This window comes from Apium graveolens, chromosome 4, assembly GCF_009905375.1.
Source record: "Apium graveolens cultivar Ventura chromosome 4, ASM990537v1, whole genome shotgun sequence".
In the NCBI taxonomy this organism is placed as follows: Eukaryota; Viridiplantae; Streptophyta; class Magnoliopsida; order Apiales; family Apiaceae; genus Apium; species Apium graveolens.
Genome location: NC_133650.1, coordinates 295,019,595 through 295,036,809, shown reverse-complemented (window position 1 = coordinate 295,036,809; position 17,215 = coordinate 295,019,595). Strand labels below are relative to the sequence as shown.

The window sequence follows — 17,215 nt, the reverse complement described above, 5'->3', positions numbered from 1 at the left end:
CTGAATAGACCAAATTTCTGAAAAATCAGGACCGAACCGAACCGAATTAGCACAATTTGATTCGAAGTTTTGATTTCGGTTCAGTTTTTCTCAACCTTAGCTTGATTCAACCCGTACAGTGCACCCGGCCCCAATCATAGGTACAAGAAAACTTGAAGGGATGGGTAACATGAGAATTCAAATCATTAATCTTCCTCATAAAACTTGCGAGAGATTAAAAGGATATTTCGTTTGGATGAACGAGGGTGTTAACCGAACTTAGGACATTTTTTTTTGTATTTTTTCGGTCATATTGGAATTTTTATATTGGAAACGAGGGATTGATATATATTTTAAGACTCTTGTAAAGCAGGGTTCTCTAAATAATTTTAAATTTCTTTTTAATAAAAATATAATATTTAAACTTTTATACATAATTTTTAAAAATAAATAAATTATATAACTTATGGTAACATTAAAATGAGTGGTACGAAAAAAAAGTATGCGTGGGGCGCATTTTCAAATTGACAAGTAATGGATTATTTGTAACGAAATTTCATCTTCCTCAAACTGATTTAACGGGGTTGATGGATTGCACCAGTCCTACTATAACTGCTCTTATTACATTTTTACTCTGCATCTTCGCGTTCTTTCTTTCACTAAATTCTGTAGCAGTGGAAGATATAATAAGAGCCAACGAAACCATTAGAGATGGAAGCACTATTGTTTCATCTGGTGAGCACTTTGAGCTCGGTTTTACTAGTATCGGTACTTCCACAAATCGATATGTGGGCATATGGTACAAGAAGATATCTAAAAAGACAATCGTGTGGATTGCCAACAGAGAAACTCCTCTTAATACTACATCTGGTCTCTTAAAACTTAACAGCAGCGGAAGTCTTGTCATTCTCAATGCTTCTGATGATGTAGTTTGGTCATCAAACTCCTCAACATCTCTGAATGATCCTGTGTTGCAGCTGTTGGATTCTGGAAATCTTGTTATTAGAGATGGCGCTGACACAGACACTGAAAAGTACTTGTGGCAAAGTTTTGATAAACCTGGAAATACTTTTTTGCCAGGATGTAAACTCGGTTGGAATTTGGAAACCGGGCTTGAGAGGTATCTCAGTTCTTGGAAAAGTGAAGATGATCCATCTTTAGGTGAATATACAAATCGCATTGATCGGAACGGATATCCCCAACTATTGACGAGGAGAGGTTCTGCTATACATTCTCGAGCTGGGCCTTGGAATGGTGTTCGGTTTTCTGGCACACCTAACTTCAAATCCAACCCCATTTATAAGTTTTATTTTGTCTCAAATAATAAGGAGTTGTATTATTTTTACCAACTTCTGGATGATTCAGTTTCTACGAGGATAGTATTGAGTCCACTTGCTTATGTTCAAAGATGGATATGGATTGAAGAATCTCAAAGTTGGAAGCTATATCTTACTGGCCCAATAGATGATTGTGATCGTTATGCGCTATGTGGAGCCTATGGTAGTTGTAACATTAATCGATCTCCAGCGTGTGAGTGCTTAGATGGATTTATACCAAAAATTCAGAAAGACTGGAATGTTGCAGATTGGTCTAATGGTTGTGCGAGGAAAGTAGGATTGAGTTGTGCGGATGGTGAGGGATTCGTGAAACAGTCAGGGTTGATACTACCAGACACTCAGAGTTCTTGGTTTGATAGGAATATGAGTCTTGACGAGTGTAAGAGGTTGTGCTTAAAGAATTGCTCGTGTACAGCTTATGCAAATACGGATATTAGAGGCATTGGAAGTGGATGCTTGCTATGGTTTAATAAGCTTGTTGATATTAGAGTGCAGAAAGAAAATGGTCAAGATCTTAACATAAGAATGGCTGCATCTGAATTAGGTGAACTTCATATATCTTCTTCTGCTAACAATTGAGTACTACTGATTACATATTTGATTTTCCTTTTTCTCCTGGTAATTAGTGAATCAACATGAAGCTAAAAAAGGGAGGTCTAAAGTAAGGATCATAATCATCACTATTCTGTTTACTGTGGTAGTAATGCTTGGCGCATGCTTGTGGCTAAGGAAGAACAGGAAACGTAGAGAAGGTAATATACTAGTATAACAAATTTAAGGTTTTCTTTTGAAATCTTGTGCTTAGTTCTAACTGTATGCCTTTGCCGGTGAAAATTGCAGGAATAACAAGACATTATTTCGATGAAAATGGGGGCATTGGGAACGGTGACAAAGATGTTGAGTTGCCAATTTTTGATATCTCGACCTTGGCTAATGCAACCAATGGTTTTTCGACAAACTCCAAGCTTGGAGAAGGTGGCTTCGGGCCTGTCTATAAGGTAAGTAACGAAGTATGATGTCGCTGCATTTGATCTAGGTCTAAAGTTTTATCGCTATTTTAGAAGTTTACAGGGCAAGTCCAAGTTTCATTGCTTCGAGGCTGTTCACAAACTTTTGTATTTTGAGCTTTACATGGCTGTCTTCAGGTCTATGAAAGTTGCATTGCTATAAAATTTCTACGACATCTTTGATTTGTCCTCGTGATTTAATTTGTTGTTGTATTATCTATGATGCACACATCTCATAGCTTATAACTTTATGTAACAGTTCTTGTCACATACATAATATGTTGATGCACATTACCATCAATGTTATATTGTTCGTGCACATCTCTGCTTGTGCTCAGTTAATTATCATGGGAGCTGGATTATGCTCCCACCTGGTAAGGTTTCTCAGTTGCTTGCTGGACTGTATCTTATTATGTAGTGGAGAATTAAAGCAAACTCTGGAAATAAGTAAACTCAATATTCACTAACAACACATTTGAAGCATAATCGTTTCTTTAATACAGTGATCACAATAGAAAATATGCCTCAGTAATTCACTGATTCCATTGCAGAATGTGACATTGCCTTGTTGATACTTCTTAGGGTATGCTCGACGAAGGAAAAGAAATAGCTGTAAAGAGGCTCCCAAAGAATTCGAGGCAAGGGTTTGAAGAGTTCAAAAATGAAGTTTCGTGCATTGCTCAACTTCAACACCGAAGCCTTGTGAAACTTCTTGGCTGCTCTGTGCAGGAAGGAGAGAGAATGTTGGTGTACGAGTACATGCCCAACAAAAGCTTAGACTCATTCATCTTTGGTACATCCGTCCTCTGTAATGATGTTGCCTTCTAATTTTTCAAATCAGATATTCTACGACTACTAGCATGTTCTTCATCTTGTGTTTCCGAATTGTTGATTACTTTGATAAACATTGAATAGATGAAAACCAAAGAAACAAGCTTGACTGGCCTATGCGATATTGCATCATAAATGGCATTGCTAGGGGACTTCTCTATCTTCATCAAGATTCTAGACTTCGGATCATACATAGGGATCTTAAAGCCAGCAATGTTCTACTCGATCTTGAGATGAACCCAAAAATATCCGATTTTGGCATGGCAAGAATTTGCGGAGAGACTGAAATTGGTTCCGAAACAACAAGAGTAGTTGGAACGTAGTAAGAATCTATACAATTTTTCAAAGTAGTCCTTACCTCAGCCAAATTCTGATACATTATGATTTGTTGTTGCAGTGGTTACATGTCCCCTGAGTATGCAATTGATGGCATATTCTCGGTGAAATCTGATGTATATAGCTTTGGGGTAATGCTGTTGGAGATAGTGAGTGGGAAGAGAAACAAAAATTTTAGTCATCCGGATCACAGTCTTAACCTTCTTGGACATGTAGGTGCCTAGCCCATCAACTAAAAGAGAGAATTGTTTTGATTTTAGATTTAACTAAATTATACTTGTGTCGTTATTTGTTTAGGCGTGGATAGTGCATAGAGATGGCAATGTGTTGGAGCTAGTAGATGAGGTAATTTGGAAGTCAAGCCATGAGCATCAAGTAGAAGTGTTTCGAGCTATCCACATAGGGTTATTATGTGTGCAAAATTATCCAGCAGATAGGCCAACCACGGCAACAGTGGTACTAATGCTAAGCAGTAAGATTCCGCTGCCTCAACCTAAAAGGCCAGGATTTTTCATCGAGAGGAAACTGCGGGAAGGAGACCCTTCATCGTTTTCGTTCAATTATTTGACTGTCACCACTATGGTTCCCAGATGAACATTTACTTATTGTTTAATTTTTTTAAGACCTTTAAATAATATTACTACTTCAGCATTTCAGTACTAGTGCAAAAAAACAAAATGTGGAGAATCAGGTTTATCAAGTCAAGAATTAAGCAAAATTTAGAAGGAAGTCAAGGATAGATAATTATGGATAGAGGTTGTCGTAAACTAATAGTAGTATGTATATCGATGTGGTAATAGTTGCTAAATTTGTTGATTCTCAAGTATCTTTGTTTCAACTGATTTTCATAATATTCCAGTTTCAAGTGATTCTACAAGTATTCTAGTAAGTGTAACTAAACATTTCACTAAAGCAGATATGCATTGCTCCAGTTCAATAGAAACTATAGTATAGATTTTGTTATGCTGATTTTAGCTAATCCTTCACACCGGAATAGAAATAGCAGTAAGTAGCATTATGTGAAATTAAACTCAACACATGGTCAGGTGGACTCAAATCCGCGAGCATATCATATTAAGTGAAATTATCTAAAATTTTAAGGTACCTTAAGGTGGTAGAAGTCTAAAAGAAGAACCTAAATCAATTTAACATTATTCAACACATTAATCCACAATTCCATCAGACTCATTAGGCCACCCCGGATATGTGAAGCACCACTACACAGGGGCTAGCTACTTGACAGGGGCTCGCTACTTCATCATCACACTTTAGCCTAGAAGCCTTTTGGGAGATTTCAGACTTGGGGAACTAGACTCATCAGGGGACTAGACTCATCTCAAACTTGTAAGTTGTCACACTTAATTTTATTCATCAACGCTGCATAGGAATGTAGTAAATCTATAAACATCATAAACTAAACTGACTTATAAAAACTTTTTGGGCCTGGAGATTACATAAATAAGGAGCAGGTTACTCAAACTAATCCATAAGCATTGAACATACAATCCTGACCTCAACTTAAAGCCAAAACAGTTATGTTCAATTCAGTTTGGTCTAATATGTGTCTGCAAAATTCTCTGTAAGATGGGCCAAAACTAAAAAACATTTTGGTGTATTGTGTATGCATCAGACTCCAAAAGATGGGCCAGACAAAACATGTCCATTGTTCAGAAGCTGGGATAAAAAGGAGAATTGACTATGCACACAACAGCCTGGTTTTCTTAACAGGGAAAACAATAATGAGACATGGACAATTACTACTAGTATATTTTGAGAACAAGATGTACTTGTAGAATTTGTCAATATGAGGCCGCTGTGTAACATTAATGAGACGTGTCAATTCAGGTTCATCCATAAATATGCGAACTACCTTCATATAGCAGTACATTTTAGAACTAGTCTACGACACATGCATAAACATTATTGAGATGGAGCACCTCATTAATTTTTTCGCAAACAAAATCTTGAAAATTATGATTTTGCTTGCAGTTGAAAGATATGTTTCTACTTGACTCTGGAGTCCTGACCCAATCTTATCCTCCACTGGGATTTAGCTTAGAATATTAAAATTTAACTTTAAGAGGATCAACAGATGAGTTATTTTTCTATTAGTATCTAAAATAAATTGTGTTGAGTTCCTTGTTAAGAACAATAGGTTTCGGCAAGGCATTTAGGGACTACACTAATTTGTAAATCTTGTTACTGTTATCATTAGCTTGTATTCGTGCTACTAGTTATTCTCACTAAATGTTACCACATGCCATATATTTACGCTTCAATTTAAAGTAAAAGGATGAAAACATCATTTTTTCATTATTTGCACGTTGATTTTTGACATAAGAAATTAAATTCATTGATATGAATATATGATACGGATGGAGAGATGTGTCAATAATGTGTTATTGCCACTCATAGGAGCCACTATGAAGATGTTTACGAGTCTGTATGAAGATGTAAATACTCCTGTAAATGGTTGTGATAAAATTGATTAGGTTATTACTATATTTTAGCAAAAAAAATATAATATGTACCAAGTACTCCTCAAATGTAATCTAATCAATATGTAATTAATATAGTTTAATATGATTTGTTAACCAACATTAGACTTAAAAAGGTGTTATATATTTTAAAGTCTTTTTTGAGTAAATACACAAGTTGTTTCCTTATTTATAATAAATATGAGAATATTGTGAATTGTTGATATAATTTTGATTTATCAATTACTCTGAAATTATAAAATGTTCGAAAAAACTGTATAATATATATCTATATATATATTACTCTTACAACAAGTACAATAAAAGTGTATAATTTGATTTTGAGTTAATACACAAGTTGTTTCCTTATTCATAATAAATATGAGAATATTGTGAATTCTTGATATAATTTTGATTTATCAATTACTCTAAAATTTATAATATATATCTATATATATATATCACTCTTACAACTAGTACAATAAAAGTGTATAATTTGATAACCTCTCAAATAATTTCTCCTACTTTGGGATACCAGTTAATAAATAGTTCTATTGACCATAAAAAAAGCATTCTTTAACATTTCAAAATTGCAAAATTTAAAATGTTACAGGTTTCAGTTAAATTCTAAAAAAAAATGTTTAACTTATTAATAACAAAATTTAATATAAAAGCAAGGAAATTAATAAATTATTTGTAATCAATGCTAATGTTTTAAAACCTTTGTTCCTCCTCCATAATTCTTGTAACCACTTGTGATCTTCCTCAATAATAACTATCTATAAAAGGAATAAAAGTTCATCATTAATAAGTAACTCTTCAGAACACTCAGTAATAGTATAACAAAGTTAATGGAAGGCTCCAGTTATACAACAGCTGTGCTGACTTTGTTACTGTGCATGCATACATTTTCTGTCTCAAAATACTCTGCAGTAGCAGCAGTAGACATTTTAAGAGCAAGCCAAAACATTAAAAATGGAAGTTCTATTGTTTCAGCTGGTGGTCATTTTGAGCTCGGTTTTTTTAGTCCTGGAAGGTCCAAAAATTTATACGTTGGTATATGGTACAAGAAGGTACCAAAAAAGACAATCGTGTGGGTTGCCAATAGAGAAACTCCTCTTGGTACTACTTCTGGTCTCTTGCAACTTAGTAGCAACGGGAATCTTGTTATTCTCAATGCTTCTGACCATGTAGTTTGGTCATCAAACTCCTCGACATCCGTGGAAAAACCTGTGTTGCAGCTGCTGGATTCTGGAAATCTTGTTGTCAGAGATGAAACAGACAGTGGCCCTGAAAATTACTTGTGGCAAAGCTTTGATTTTCCTGGAAGTGCTAATTTACCGGGTTGCAAATTCGGGTGGAATCTGGAAACTGGGCTAGAAAGGTATTTCAGCTCTTGGAAAAGCGCGGATGATCCATCCCCTGGTTCTTATGAATTGCATATTGATCGTAAAGGATTTCCACAGCTAATCGTGACAAAAGGCTCTGTAATACAATTTCGAGCTGGCCCCTGGAATGGTGTTAGGTTTTCTGGCACACCTGAGCTGAAACAAAACTCACTTTATACGTTTGGTTTTGTTTTTAATGATAAGGAGGTGTACTTACATTACAAACTTCATAATGATTCAATTTATTCGGTGATATTGTTGAGCACACTAGGTTACTATCAACTATGGACCTGGATTGAAAAATCTCAAATTTGGCAACTTTATCCTGACCCTCAGGGAGATTATTGTGATAGGTACGCGTCGTGTGGGGCTTATGGGAGCTGTAACCCTGAAAATTCTCCCATGTGCCAGTGCTTGGATGGATTTGAACCAAAAAATAAAATGGAATGGGATGTTGCAGATTGGTCAAGTGGATGTGTAAGAAAAGTACAATTGAATTGCAGCGATGGAGATGGATTTGTATTGCATCCGGGATTGAAAATACCAGATACTCAGGGTTCTTGGTTCGATAAGAATATGAGTCTTGATGAGTGTAAGAGGGTGTGCTTGAAGAATTGCTCGTGTACAGCTTATGCAAATACAGATATTCGAGGTAGCGGAAGCGGATGCTTGTTATGGTTTAATGAGCTTATTGATATTAAAGAACTCAACAAAAATGGTCAAGATCTCTATGTAAGAAAAGCTTCTTCTGAATTTGCTGCTTCTGTTTTAGGTAAGCTTAATTTTTCTTTACTAAATACAGAATTTAGTACTACCGGTTGCACATATGGTCTTCTTAGTAATTCTGGTTTATTTATTACTACTTATTTTCAAACAAGTGAATTGACATTATTTTCTGGATAAATATGAAGCTAAGAAAGAAAAAATCAAAGTAAAGTACATAATTATTCCTATTCTGTTGACTGCTACAATGATGATTGGCGTATGCCTCTGGGTAATTTGGAAGAAGAAACGGCCCAAAAAAGGTAATCTAAAAATCCACCAAATTCTCGGTTTTTATTTACAACTTCGTGTTTAGTGTTTTACTGTATGTGTTTAAAAGTGGAAATTGCAGAGATAACAAGGATAAATTTAGAAAATGATGCGGAAAATGGCAATGTTGATGGGGATTTAAAGTTGCCATTATTTGACTTTGCAACCTTAGCTAATGCAACCAATGGCTTCTGTACAAACTCCAAGCTTGGAGAAGGTGGATTTGGGCCCGTCTATAAGGTATCGTTTAGACAAGTTTTATGTATAGATATCAACAGACAAATAGAATCACTGTTTTTACATTCCTCCCCTTAAAGCATAACCACCAAACATGTTTGGTTAGTCATTCAAGATTTACGGTCTAGTATTAGAGTGATTCAAGACAGAATATATGTCCATGGCTGAATATGAGTAATGACACTTTCACATTGATACTTCTTAGGGTATGCTTGAGGGAAAAGAAATAGCGGTAAAGAGGCTCTCAGAGGATTCAAGTCAAGGGCTGAAAGAGTTTAAAAATGAAGTTTCATGCATTGCTCAACTCAAGCACCGAAACCTTGTAAAGCTTATTGGCTGCTCTGTACAGGAAGGAGAAAGAATGTTGGTGTACGAATATATGCCCAATAAAAGCTTAGACTCGTTCATCTTTGGTATATTTATCCTCTGTAAAAATAGTCTTTTCTTTCAAATCAGATACTCTACCACTGTATTTTCATCACCTTGTTCTTTTACACTACTATTAGCATGTACATCACCTGTTTTTAGAAGTGGATTAACTCTACTAACCATTTGAACAGATGAAAGCCAAAGCAACACGCTTGACTGGCCTATGCGATGTAACATCATAGACGGCATTGCAAGGGGTCTTCTCTATCTTCATCAGGATTCTAGACTGCGGATCATTCATAGGGATCTCAAAGCCAGCAATGTTCTACTCGATTGTGAAATGAACCCAAAAATTTCAGACTTTGGCACGGCAAGGATCTGCGGAGAGACTGATACTGGAGCCAACACAACTAGAGTAGTTGGAACATAGTAAGAATATCAACAATTGGTACAAAATGATTCTTCCATTTTTAAGATCTGATGATTTATATGAAATGTTTATGCAGTGGATACATGTCTCCTGAATATGTGACGGATGGCATATTCTCGATGAAATCTGATGTCTATAGCTTTGGAGTGCTGTTGTTAGAGATAGTAAGCGGCAAGAGAAATAAAAATTTTACTCATCTGGATCACAATCTAAACCTTCTCGGACATGTAAGTTCCCAGGCCTTCGAATAACACATTTTTTAAAATGTCTATCTATGATTAACTAATTATACATGTGTCACCAAATTGTTTAGGCATGGAAAATATATATGGATGGCAATCTTTTTGAGCTAGTAGATGAAGTCATTGCACAGTCCAGCCAGGAATATGAATTTGAAGTGTTTCGAGCCATCCAAATAGGGTTGTTATGCGTGCAACAATATCCAGCTGATAGGCCAACCATGGCAACCGTGGTACTAATGCTAACTAGTGAAATTCCCCTGCCTCAGCCTAAACAACCTGGATTCTTCATCGAGAGAAAGCTATGCCAAGGAAATTCGTCATCATATTCATCCAATTACTTGACCACCACAACTATGGTTCCGAGATGAACAAAATATATATCTGTTATTTGACGAGTAATGTAACTAATATAAATTGTAGATTAAGTAATGTAGAAGATAAAGATCATGAACAAGAACTCCATTAATAAACTCTCAATACTTACATGCTAAGCTATTATATCATTGTGTGTGTGTCACACGAAATGTGTCTATTGTGTTGTTATTTTCTAACTAACTGTTTATATATTTATACAAGAGTTAATTCCAGTTTACAATCCCTATCTTTCATCTAAATTCAAAACATTATACGTAAAATACAATTTGCAACCCCTAACTTTCAAAATCAAATACAACATGCATCCCCTTCACAATTTTAAGTAATAAATTAGAATTGAGTTGTATTCTATTAGTAATACTCTAAATTAATCATAATGCTAAAATACTTAAAATATATTTATCAAGCAAAATATATGTTTATAGATATAATCATAAAATTTCTAAATATATCTATATTTTAACTATTTAAAAATTATATTGAGTAAAATATAAAATAATTGACATTAATATTATATTGGGTAAAATATAAAATAATTGACATTAATATTATATTAAGTAAAATATAAAATAAATGACATTAATATTATAATGTTTTAAATTATAAAAATAATATTAAACACCTCAATTCCAATTTTATAACTGAAAATTATGAAGGGGATGCATGTTGTATTTGATTTTGAAAGTTAGGGTTGCAAACTATATTTTACAAAGTAGGTATACAGTTTTGAATTTAAATGAAAAATAAGTATTGCAAACTGCAATTAACTCTTTATACAAATATAAAGTAAACACTGCTAAGCTGAGATGTCAAGTTGTTGAGCTGTGTTTTTTCCGAGATTAATCTCAATATCCCCCCTCAAGTTTGGGTGGTGATGAAGATGGAAGCAAAGACACAGCCAACTTGGATAATAATTCTAGAAAATGTGGAGAAGGGAGGACTTTTGTTAGGATATCAGTAAATTGATGTTGCGTATGTAGATAAAACAATTGTAATAAGTCTTCCAAAACCTTGTCCCGTGTAAAATGACAATCAATTTCTACGTATTTTGTTCGATCATAAAAAATCGGGTTCTTTACAATATAAAGTGCATATTGATTGTCACTGTGCAAAGTAACCGGTTTAAGATTGGTAAACCCCATTTCTTCAAGTAAACGAATGATCCAATTGACCTCAGAAGTTGCAGAGGCCATTGCCCTATATTCAGCTTCCGAAGAAGAGCGTGAAACAGTGCTTTATTTCTTGGATTTTCACAAAACTGGAGACCGGCAAACAAGAGTAAATAGCCAGTGATAGATCATCTGAAATCTGGATAGGAGGCCCATTCGGAATCGGAGAAGGCTCGAATAGATAAAGAATCTGTAGCTTTAAGTAAGATGCCCTAAGCTACAGTATGATTGACATATTGTAGTGTATGATGAAGAACCTCAAGATGACTAGTAAGCGGGTGGTGCAGAAATTGTCTTAATGTTTGTACAACAAAGGAAATATCAGATCGTGTGTTTGTCAAGTAATTCAATTTGCTAACTAAGGAACGATATAGTTCAACATCTGGTAACAAATCTCCAACTGAGTGACTAAGTTTAGAGTATAATGGAAGTGGAGTAGAGGCTGGTTTAGAAAGACCAAAATCACAGATTATGGGAAGCCCTTTGGCAAATTCTCTTTGGCCGAGAATGATACCATCGTTAACATATCCCACTTTTATACCTAAAAAATAGTGTAAAATATCCAAATCTTTGATTCCAAATAAGTAGTTTAAGTGAGATTTTAATATTGTAATCTCAGAAGCAATATTACCTGTAATAATAATGTCATCTATATAAACAGCTACAATAGTAATGAGACTGCCGGTTCGTTTGATAAAGAGACTGTATTCATTTTTTGATTGACTATGTCCCATATTAGTGAGCTCAGTAAGGAGTTTAGCAAACCATTCTCGTGAGGACTGTTTCAAACCATAGATTGACTTGATAAACGACAAACTTTATTGTGAGGATTTGGCATTCCTTCAAGAAGTTGCATATAAACCCCTTCTTGGAGAGTACCGTATAGGAACGCCTTATTCACATCAAGCTGATAAAGGGGCCAATTTCTGCTAGCAGCAAGTGCTATAAGACACCGTAAAGAACTCATCTTAATGACTGGGGAGAATGTCTCTTCGTAGTCAATGCCGTATATTTGATGCATCATCTACCTACTAGACATTCTTTGCATCTTTTTAATGATCCATCGACGTGTAACTTGACCTTGTATATCCATTTGGATCCTATCGCTTTTTTCCAGAGAGGTAAGTCCACAAGTTGCCATTTTTTTGGTTCTCATTTAATGCATTAATTTCTTTGTTCATGGTATCAATCCAAATATGTTAACCAGAAGCTTTCTTATAGTTCTTAGGCTCAGTAATAGTATTGATATGAGAAGAGAAGGCTTTATGTGAAGAAACAAAGGCATCATAGCTTACCAAATTACACCAGTGGGTATTGAACTGCAATTTATCTGTTTGCCAAAGATTGCATTGATAAGAAGAAAGATATTGAGGGGGTTGTCTATTTCTGGTAGAATGTCTCAAAACAGGTGGTGAAGAATCAATATTACTGTCTTCAGATGAGGATTGTACTTGAATATCTGATTGTGACTCAGTGGGTATATTTTCTATTTGTGGAATAGATGGTTCAGTGTCAAAATGTGACTCGACATAATTAGTCACAAGTGGAAGGAAAATTGTGTTTTCATAATAAGAATTAGATGGTGAAGTCAATATATGATAAGGGAAATGATGGTCATAAAAGATCACATCTCTGGATGCTGAAATTTTCTGGGTAACAACATCTAAAACTTTATAACCCTTTTGAGTAGAAGGGTAACCAACAAAAACAGGAACAGAGGCTCGAGGTGAAAACTTACCACGACCAACTTTAGTAGTAGAAAAAAAACATGAACACCCAAATACTCGAAAATTATTAAGAGAAGGAGGGTCATTATAAATTCTTTGGTAAGGAGTAATATTACTTATACTTGTGAGAGGCATTCTATAGCACGTAACACGCATTTTTCCCTAAAAAATTTCAGGTAACTTGGACTGATGAAAAAGGGCTCCAGCAGTCTCTAAGAAGTGCTTGTGTTTGTGTTCTACAATTCTGTTTTATTATGGTGTATAACTACAACTGGTCTGGTGTATCACGCCCTTATCATGATAGAATTCCTGCAAATCTTTAGAAGCGAACTCTAAAGTGTCGTGCAAGATATGTATTTACATAACAAGACTAAGTCAAATTGACAATCATGAGATTCAGTTGACTTGTAATCTTATGTAGTCTGTAATAATATTTCTCGAGTCTGAAAAAATGTTTATATAGACTAGACTGGAGTATTTTTCAATAAACAGCCCATAAGCTAGGAATAAATCTCTGGAAGAAGATCAATCCTGATCATGCCTCAGAATGAAAATAAACTGTTTGGTGAAGAATAATTGTAATATCCGGGATATTGCGTGTAATTATTTTTATCGATAAATGATTATTATGTGGTTTTTGGTGAATTATTTGATGATTGGTGTTGTGGTAAAGTATAGGTATGTTAATTTTATTATGTCCAGAATAAAATTTAGATAATTAAGGTATTTTTCTGGTAATTTTTGAACTGTTATATGATTTTATATAAATTTATGAATTTATTAATTATTTTCTGAATAATTACAAAACTATTTTATAAAGCTGGGAACCGTCCGACTTCAACCGTTTTTACGTTTTTACAACTCGAAACTCTTCCGAAAACTCCTTCCTAACCTAATATGGTAATTCCGGACATTTTCCGTGTTTTGACTTTTTCAATCCGGATTACGATTTGACCCGTGCGCGACCCGGTGCAAAATTTTCGATACAATAACCATTTCGGTGAATCAACAAAACCCGCAATCTCGAAAGATGGGATATTATTACATTATTTCGTATAAAGTGTTTTATAAAAGCCCGGTTTGGATAATTATCCAATACGGGTATCAAATCGGATCGTTTTTACAGTTACTTAGCGGCTAAGTAACTAATTTATCGGTACAATACGATGGAACACGAACCAATATTTCATAAATTGTTAGGTCACACACACACTGTAGAGGGGGTGAATACAATGTATAGTACAATCAAATCGAACTCTAATAACTCAAGTAACAGAAAATAAACTTTATTGAAATAATAAACTCTGTTACAGTATAGAATTGTTCTCTCTCAGTGATGAACAAATATCACGAGAGCTGCTAGGGTTACAATAAATAATCTTCTCGATTGTGATAACACTTATAGTGTAAACCCTATGTCTGTGTTTATATACTACACAGTTACAAGATAATCGCTAATTGATATGGAATATAATTCTGCTTCCTAAAATATATCAATCAGATATCTTTTCTTCCAAGTATTCTATTCTTCATAGAATTCCATCTTCATGCATATCTCTTCTTATGTTCATTTCGATCTTCTTCCCTTTAACCAGCTACCTTCCTTATCTGAACGTCCTTCAGTACTTAAGTTCTGATATCCATCTTCTGATAATTATCTCCTGATAATATAAGTACTGATATCCTTAAGTCCTGACTTCCAGTAAGTACTGATTTATCCTGTTTAAGTAAGATCTGAAAACTAAACATAAATCACATTAGCCATGACATTATCAAATATATCTAACAATCTCCCCCAACTTGTAAATTAGCATAATATACAAGTTTAACAGATATTTGATGATGTCAAAAACATTAAGTACAAATGCATGAGAATTTGACTAGATAACTACAACTTACAGTCCTTAAAGCTTTACCAATCTTTAACTTCTGATAACAACTTCAGTCTGTATTCATATCAGAATTTAAGCAGTTGTAGATCTTGACTTGGCTTCATCTTCTGATCTCTCTGATGTCAGGAGTTGTTCTGAGATAGTTCTTCAACAAACATCTCTCAGCATATCTGAGTTCATCAATCATCCTCCTTTTAGCATCTTTAAGTTCTGCAGAATCTTCACCAGTTTGAAAGATTGCAGCCCTGAGATCATTAATTTTAGCTTTCCTTATGTCCTGATCCAGTCTGATCAAATATGCCTTATCAGACTCAAGATTGAATTCCACAGCCCTGTAACCCAGAAAGGTAGTTATAATCTTGGCAATATTGGGCTTCATCTCAACTATATCACCCTTGTGATCTCTGTACTTTGGAAGATATATGCTGTCAGACTTAACAGAATAAAGCCTTTTCTGTCTCTGAATCTGATTCTTCAAATAGTTTGCAGCACTTTCTGTTATTCTGTCATTCACTTGAAGTAAGAATAATACATGCTCCAGTTCTTCAAAATACTTCAGTGGAATGGCATTTTCCCTTATACGATAAACCCTACCATCTGTCATGAAGTACAACAAGATGTGTTCTTTCAAGTAGGTATGGTAAACCATTTGTACAGATTCCAGTTGATTCAATCTCTCAGGAGTTTCTCCAATACCTGGTTCACTTAAGGAAGTTGGTTCATTGGTAGTCTTCAGTATTCTTCTTTCATCGGCACTTCCCAATCCAGTTTTATCTCTTGCTTCCTTTCCAGTAACCACTCTTGCTTCAAAACCACTTGCAGCAGTCTTCAAAGGTTGAGTCTGTTTGGCTTTAGTGAATCCTGGTAGGAGTGTCTTTGATTTATCAAAACTAACTATTTCTTGACTCTGAACAACTTGAGCCATGTCAGAGTTTGTCTTAAAAACTTTTCTTGAAGTCAGAGCAAGATCAGCATCTTCATCAGTAATTTCTTCATTCAGAGGAGGTACATAAACCTTGATAGGTTCACCAACTTTCTCTTTGCCCTTGGACCTTGGATCTATCTACAGTTGTGATTTAGCCATGATTGCTTCAGGATTTGTTCTCTCTTTTATCACAATGCCTTTGAGTGTTGGAAATTTCTTTTTACCAGAAGCTTCAGATTTAGATTTGACTTTTTCTGATTTAATTCTGGCTTCTTCTTCCATTTGACTCTCCAAGTCCATTCCTGGATTTTCCTGAAGAAATAACTGTCTTGACATTTCTTCATCAAGATCTAAAAGTTTATCAGAACTTATCCTTTTACCAGTAGCAGAAGTAATTCTTTTTCCAGTATCAGAACTTGTCCTGTGACTTGTGATTTCAGCTTTTCTTGATGAGAAACCTCTACCTTTACTATGACCTCCACCCCTTCCAGAGGTTCCTTGGTCATCTTTTTCATCATCTTTCCCCTTCAGTGTCTTATCAGTTTTGCATTTGGACTTAATTACTTTCTCCCCCTTTTTGGCATCGGCAGGTAAGAGATGAGAGACAAGCAATTGTTAGGGCGAAAACACGCGCTAATATTCACGCAAGTATACGCGTTCGCAAGTAATATAGAATACTTTCTAGTTCATTCCCTCAGAGACTCAGACTAAATTATTGTCTAATTAACTCACTCACCAATGTATGATTACTTCTCAATGTTAAGATACTAACACTTAAAATTGTTGATTAAATATTAACTATAATTAACTACTTAATTAATCACTTAACTAACACTTCAATTTATCAATAATAAAACACTCATGAGATCACAACTTCATTATTACTTCCTTCTATAGCCATTGTTATTACCTTTAGCATGTGACAGTGATGATATTAATCGAATAACACGAAACTGATAAAAGCCAACTTTCATTGTACTAATACCATTCTACCAAGCATCCACAATTAAAATAGAAGTTGAATAGTCATCAATTATGTTGAGTTCCCATATGTCTACAGAAATTGACAACACAACGATTTAAGCACAAGTTATTCCTTTTGATTATATAGGGAAAATAAAACTGTTAGAGTTACCCACTAATCATGCACAACGTACATGAACCTATGCTAGCATGGCAAGTTCTAAATCTCAAGATCCACCGTCGCTTCACAAGAGATTAACACCCTATCTTATATGTTCGCGACGCACATAAGACGAATACGCACAACCAATACTAGATATCATGCAATCATCACACACTAAAGTATTAAACAATTAACTAAAGAATTCCATAATAAATCCGTTGCAACCCCATGATCACGATTAGCCCATAATAGCACTTATCGTCATCATGGGTTCATATGAAATCATGATAAACAAACACAAGAAAATAATAACTAAACTAATTATATTAAAACAGA

General features: G+C 34.7%; 2 protein-coding genes across 4 annotated transcripts; both read left to right on the top strand.

The window, feature by feature from the left end:
• The first annotated feature begins 511 nt into the window (after positions 1-511).
• On the top strand, positions 512-4,143 carry LOC141721248 (G-type lectin S-receptor-like serine/threonine-protein kinase At4g27290). Of its 2 annotated transcripts, none has more exons than XM_074524075.1 (7): positions 512-1,860; positions 2,018-2,068; positions 2,157-2,314; positions 2,906-3,116; positions 3,239-3,476; positions 3,552-3,702; positions 3,788-4,143. In XM_074524075.1, the coding sequence occupies exons 1-7, from the start codon at positions 567-569 to the stop codon at positions 4,082-4,084; spliced, it is 2,400 nt and encodes a 799-aa protein (XP_074380176.1). In that variant the 5' UTR covers positions 512-566; the 3' UTR covers positions 4,085-4,143. The 2 variants fall into 2 exon arrangements, with proteins under 2 accessions (XP_074380176.1, XP_074380175.1); XM_074524074.1 differs by having other exon boundaries at positions 513-1,860; positions 1,943-2,068.
• Positions 4,144-6,777: 2,634 nt separating this feature from the next.
• On the top strand, positions 6,778-10,168 carry LOC141721246 (G-type lectin S-receptor-like serine/threonine-protein kinase At4g27290). Of its 2 annotated transcripts, none has more exons than XM_074524070.1 (7): positions 6,778-8,127; positions 8,267-8,380; positions 8,470-8,627; positions 8,830-9,037; positions 9,185-9,422; positions 9,500-9,650; positions 9,737-10,168. In XM_074524070.1, the coding sequence occupies exons 1-7, from the start codon at positions 6,819-6,821 to the stop codon at positions 10,031-10,033; spliced, it is 2,475 nt and encodes an 824-aa protein (XP_074380171.1). In that variant the 5' UTR covers positions 6,778-6,818; the 3' UTR covers positions 10,034-10,168. The 2 variants fall into 2 exon arrangements, with proteins under 2 accessions (XP_074380171.1, XP_074380170.1); XM_074524069.1 differs by having other exon boundaries at positions 8,458-8,627.
• Positions 10,169-17,215: the final 7,047 nt, after the last annotated feature.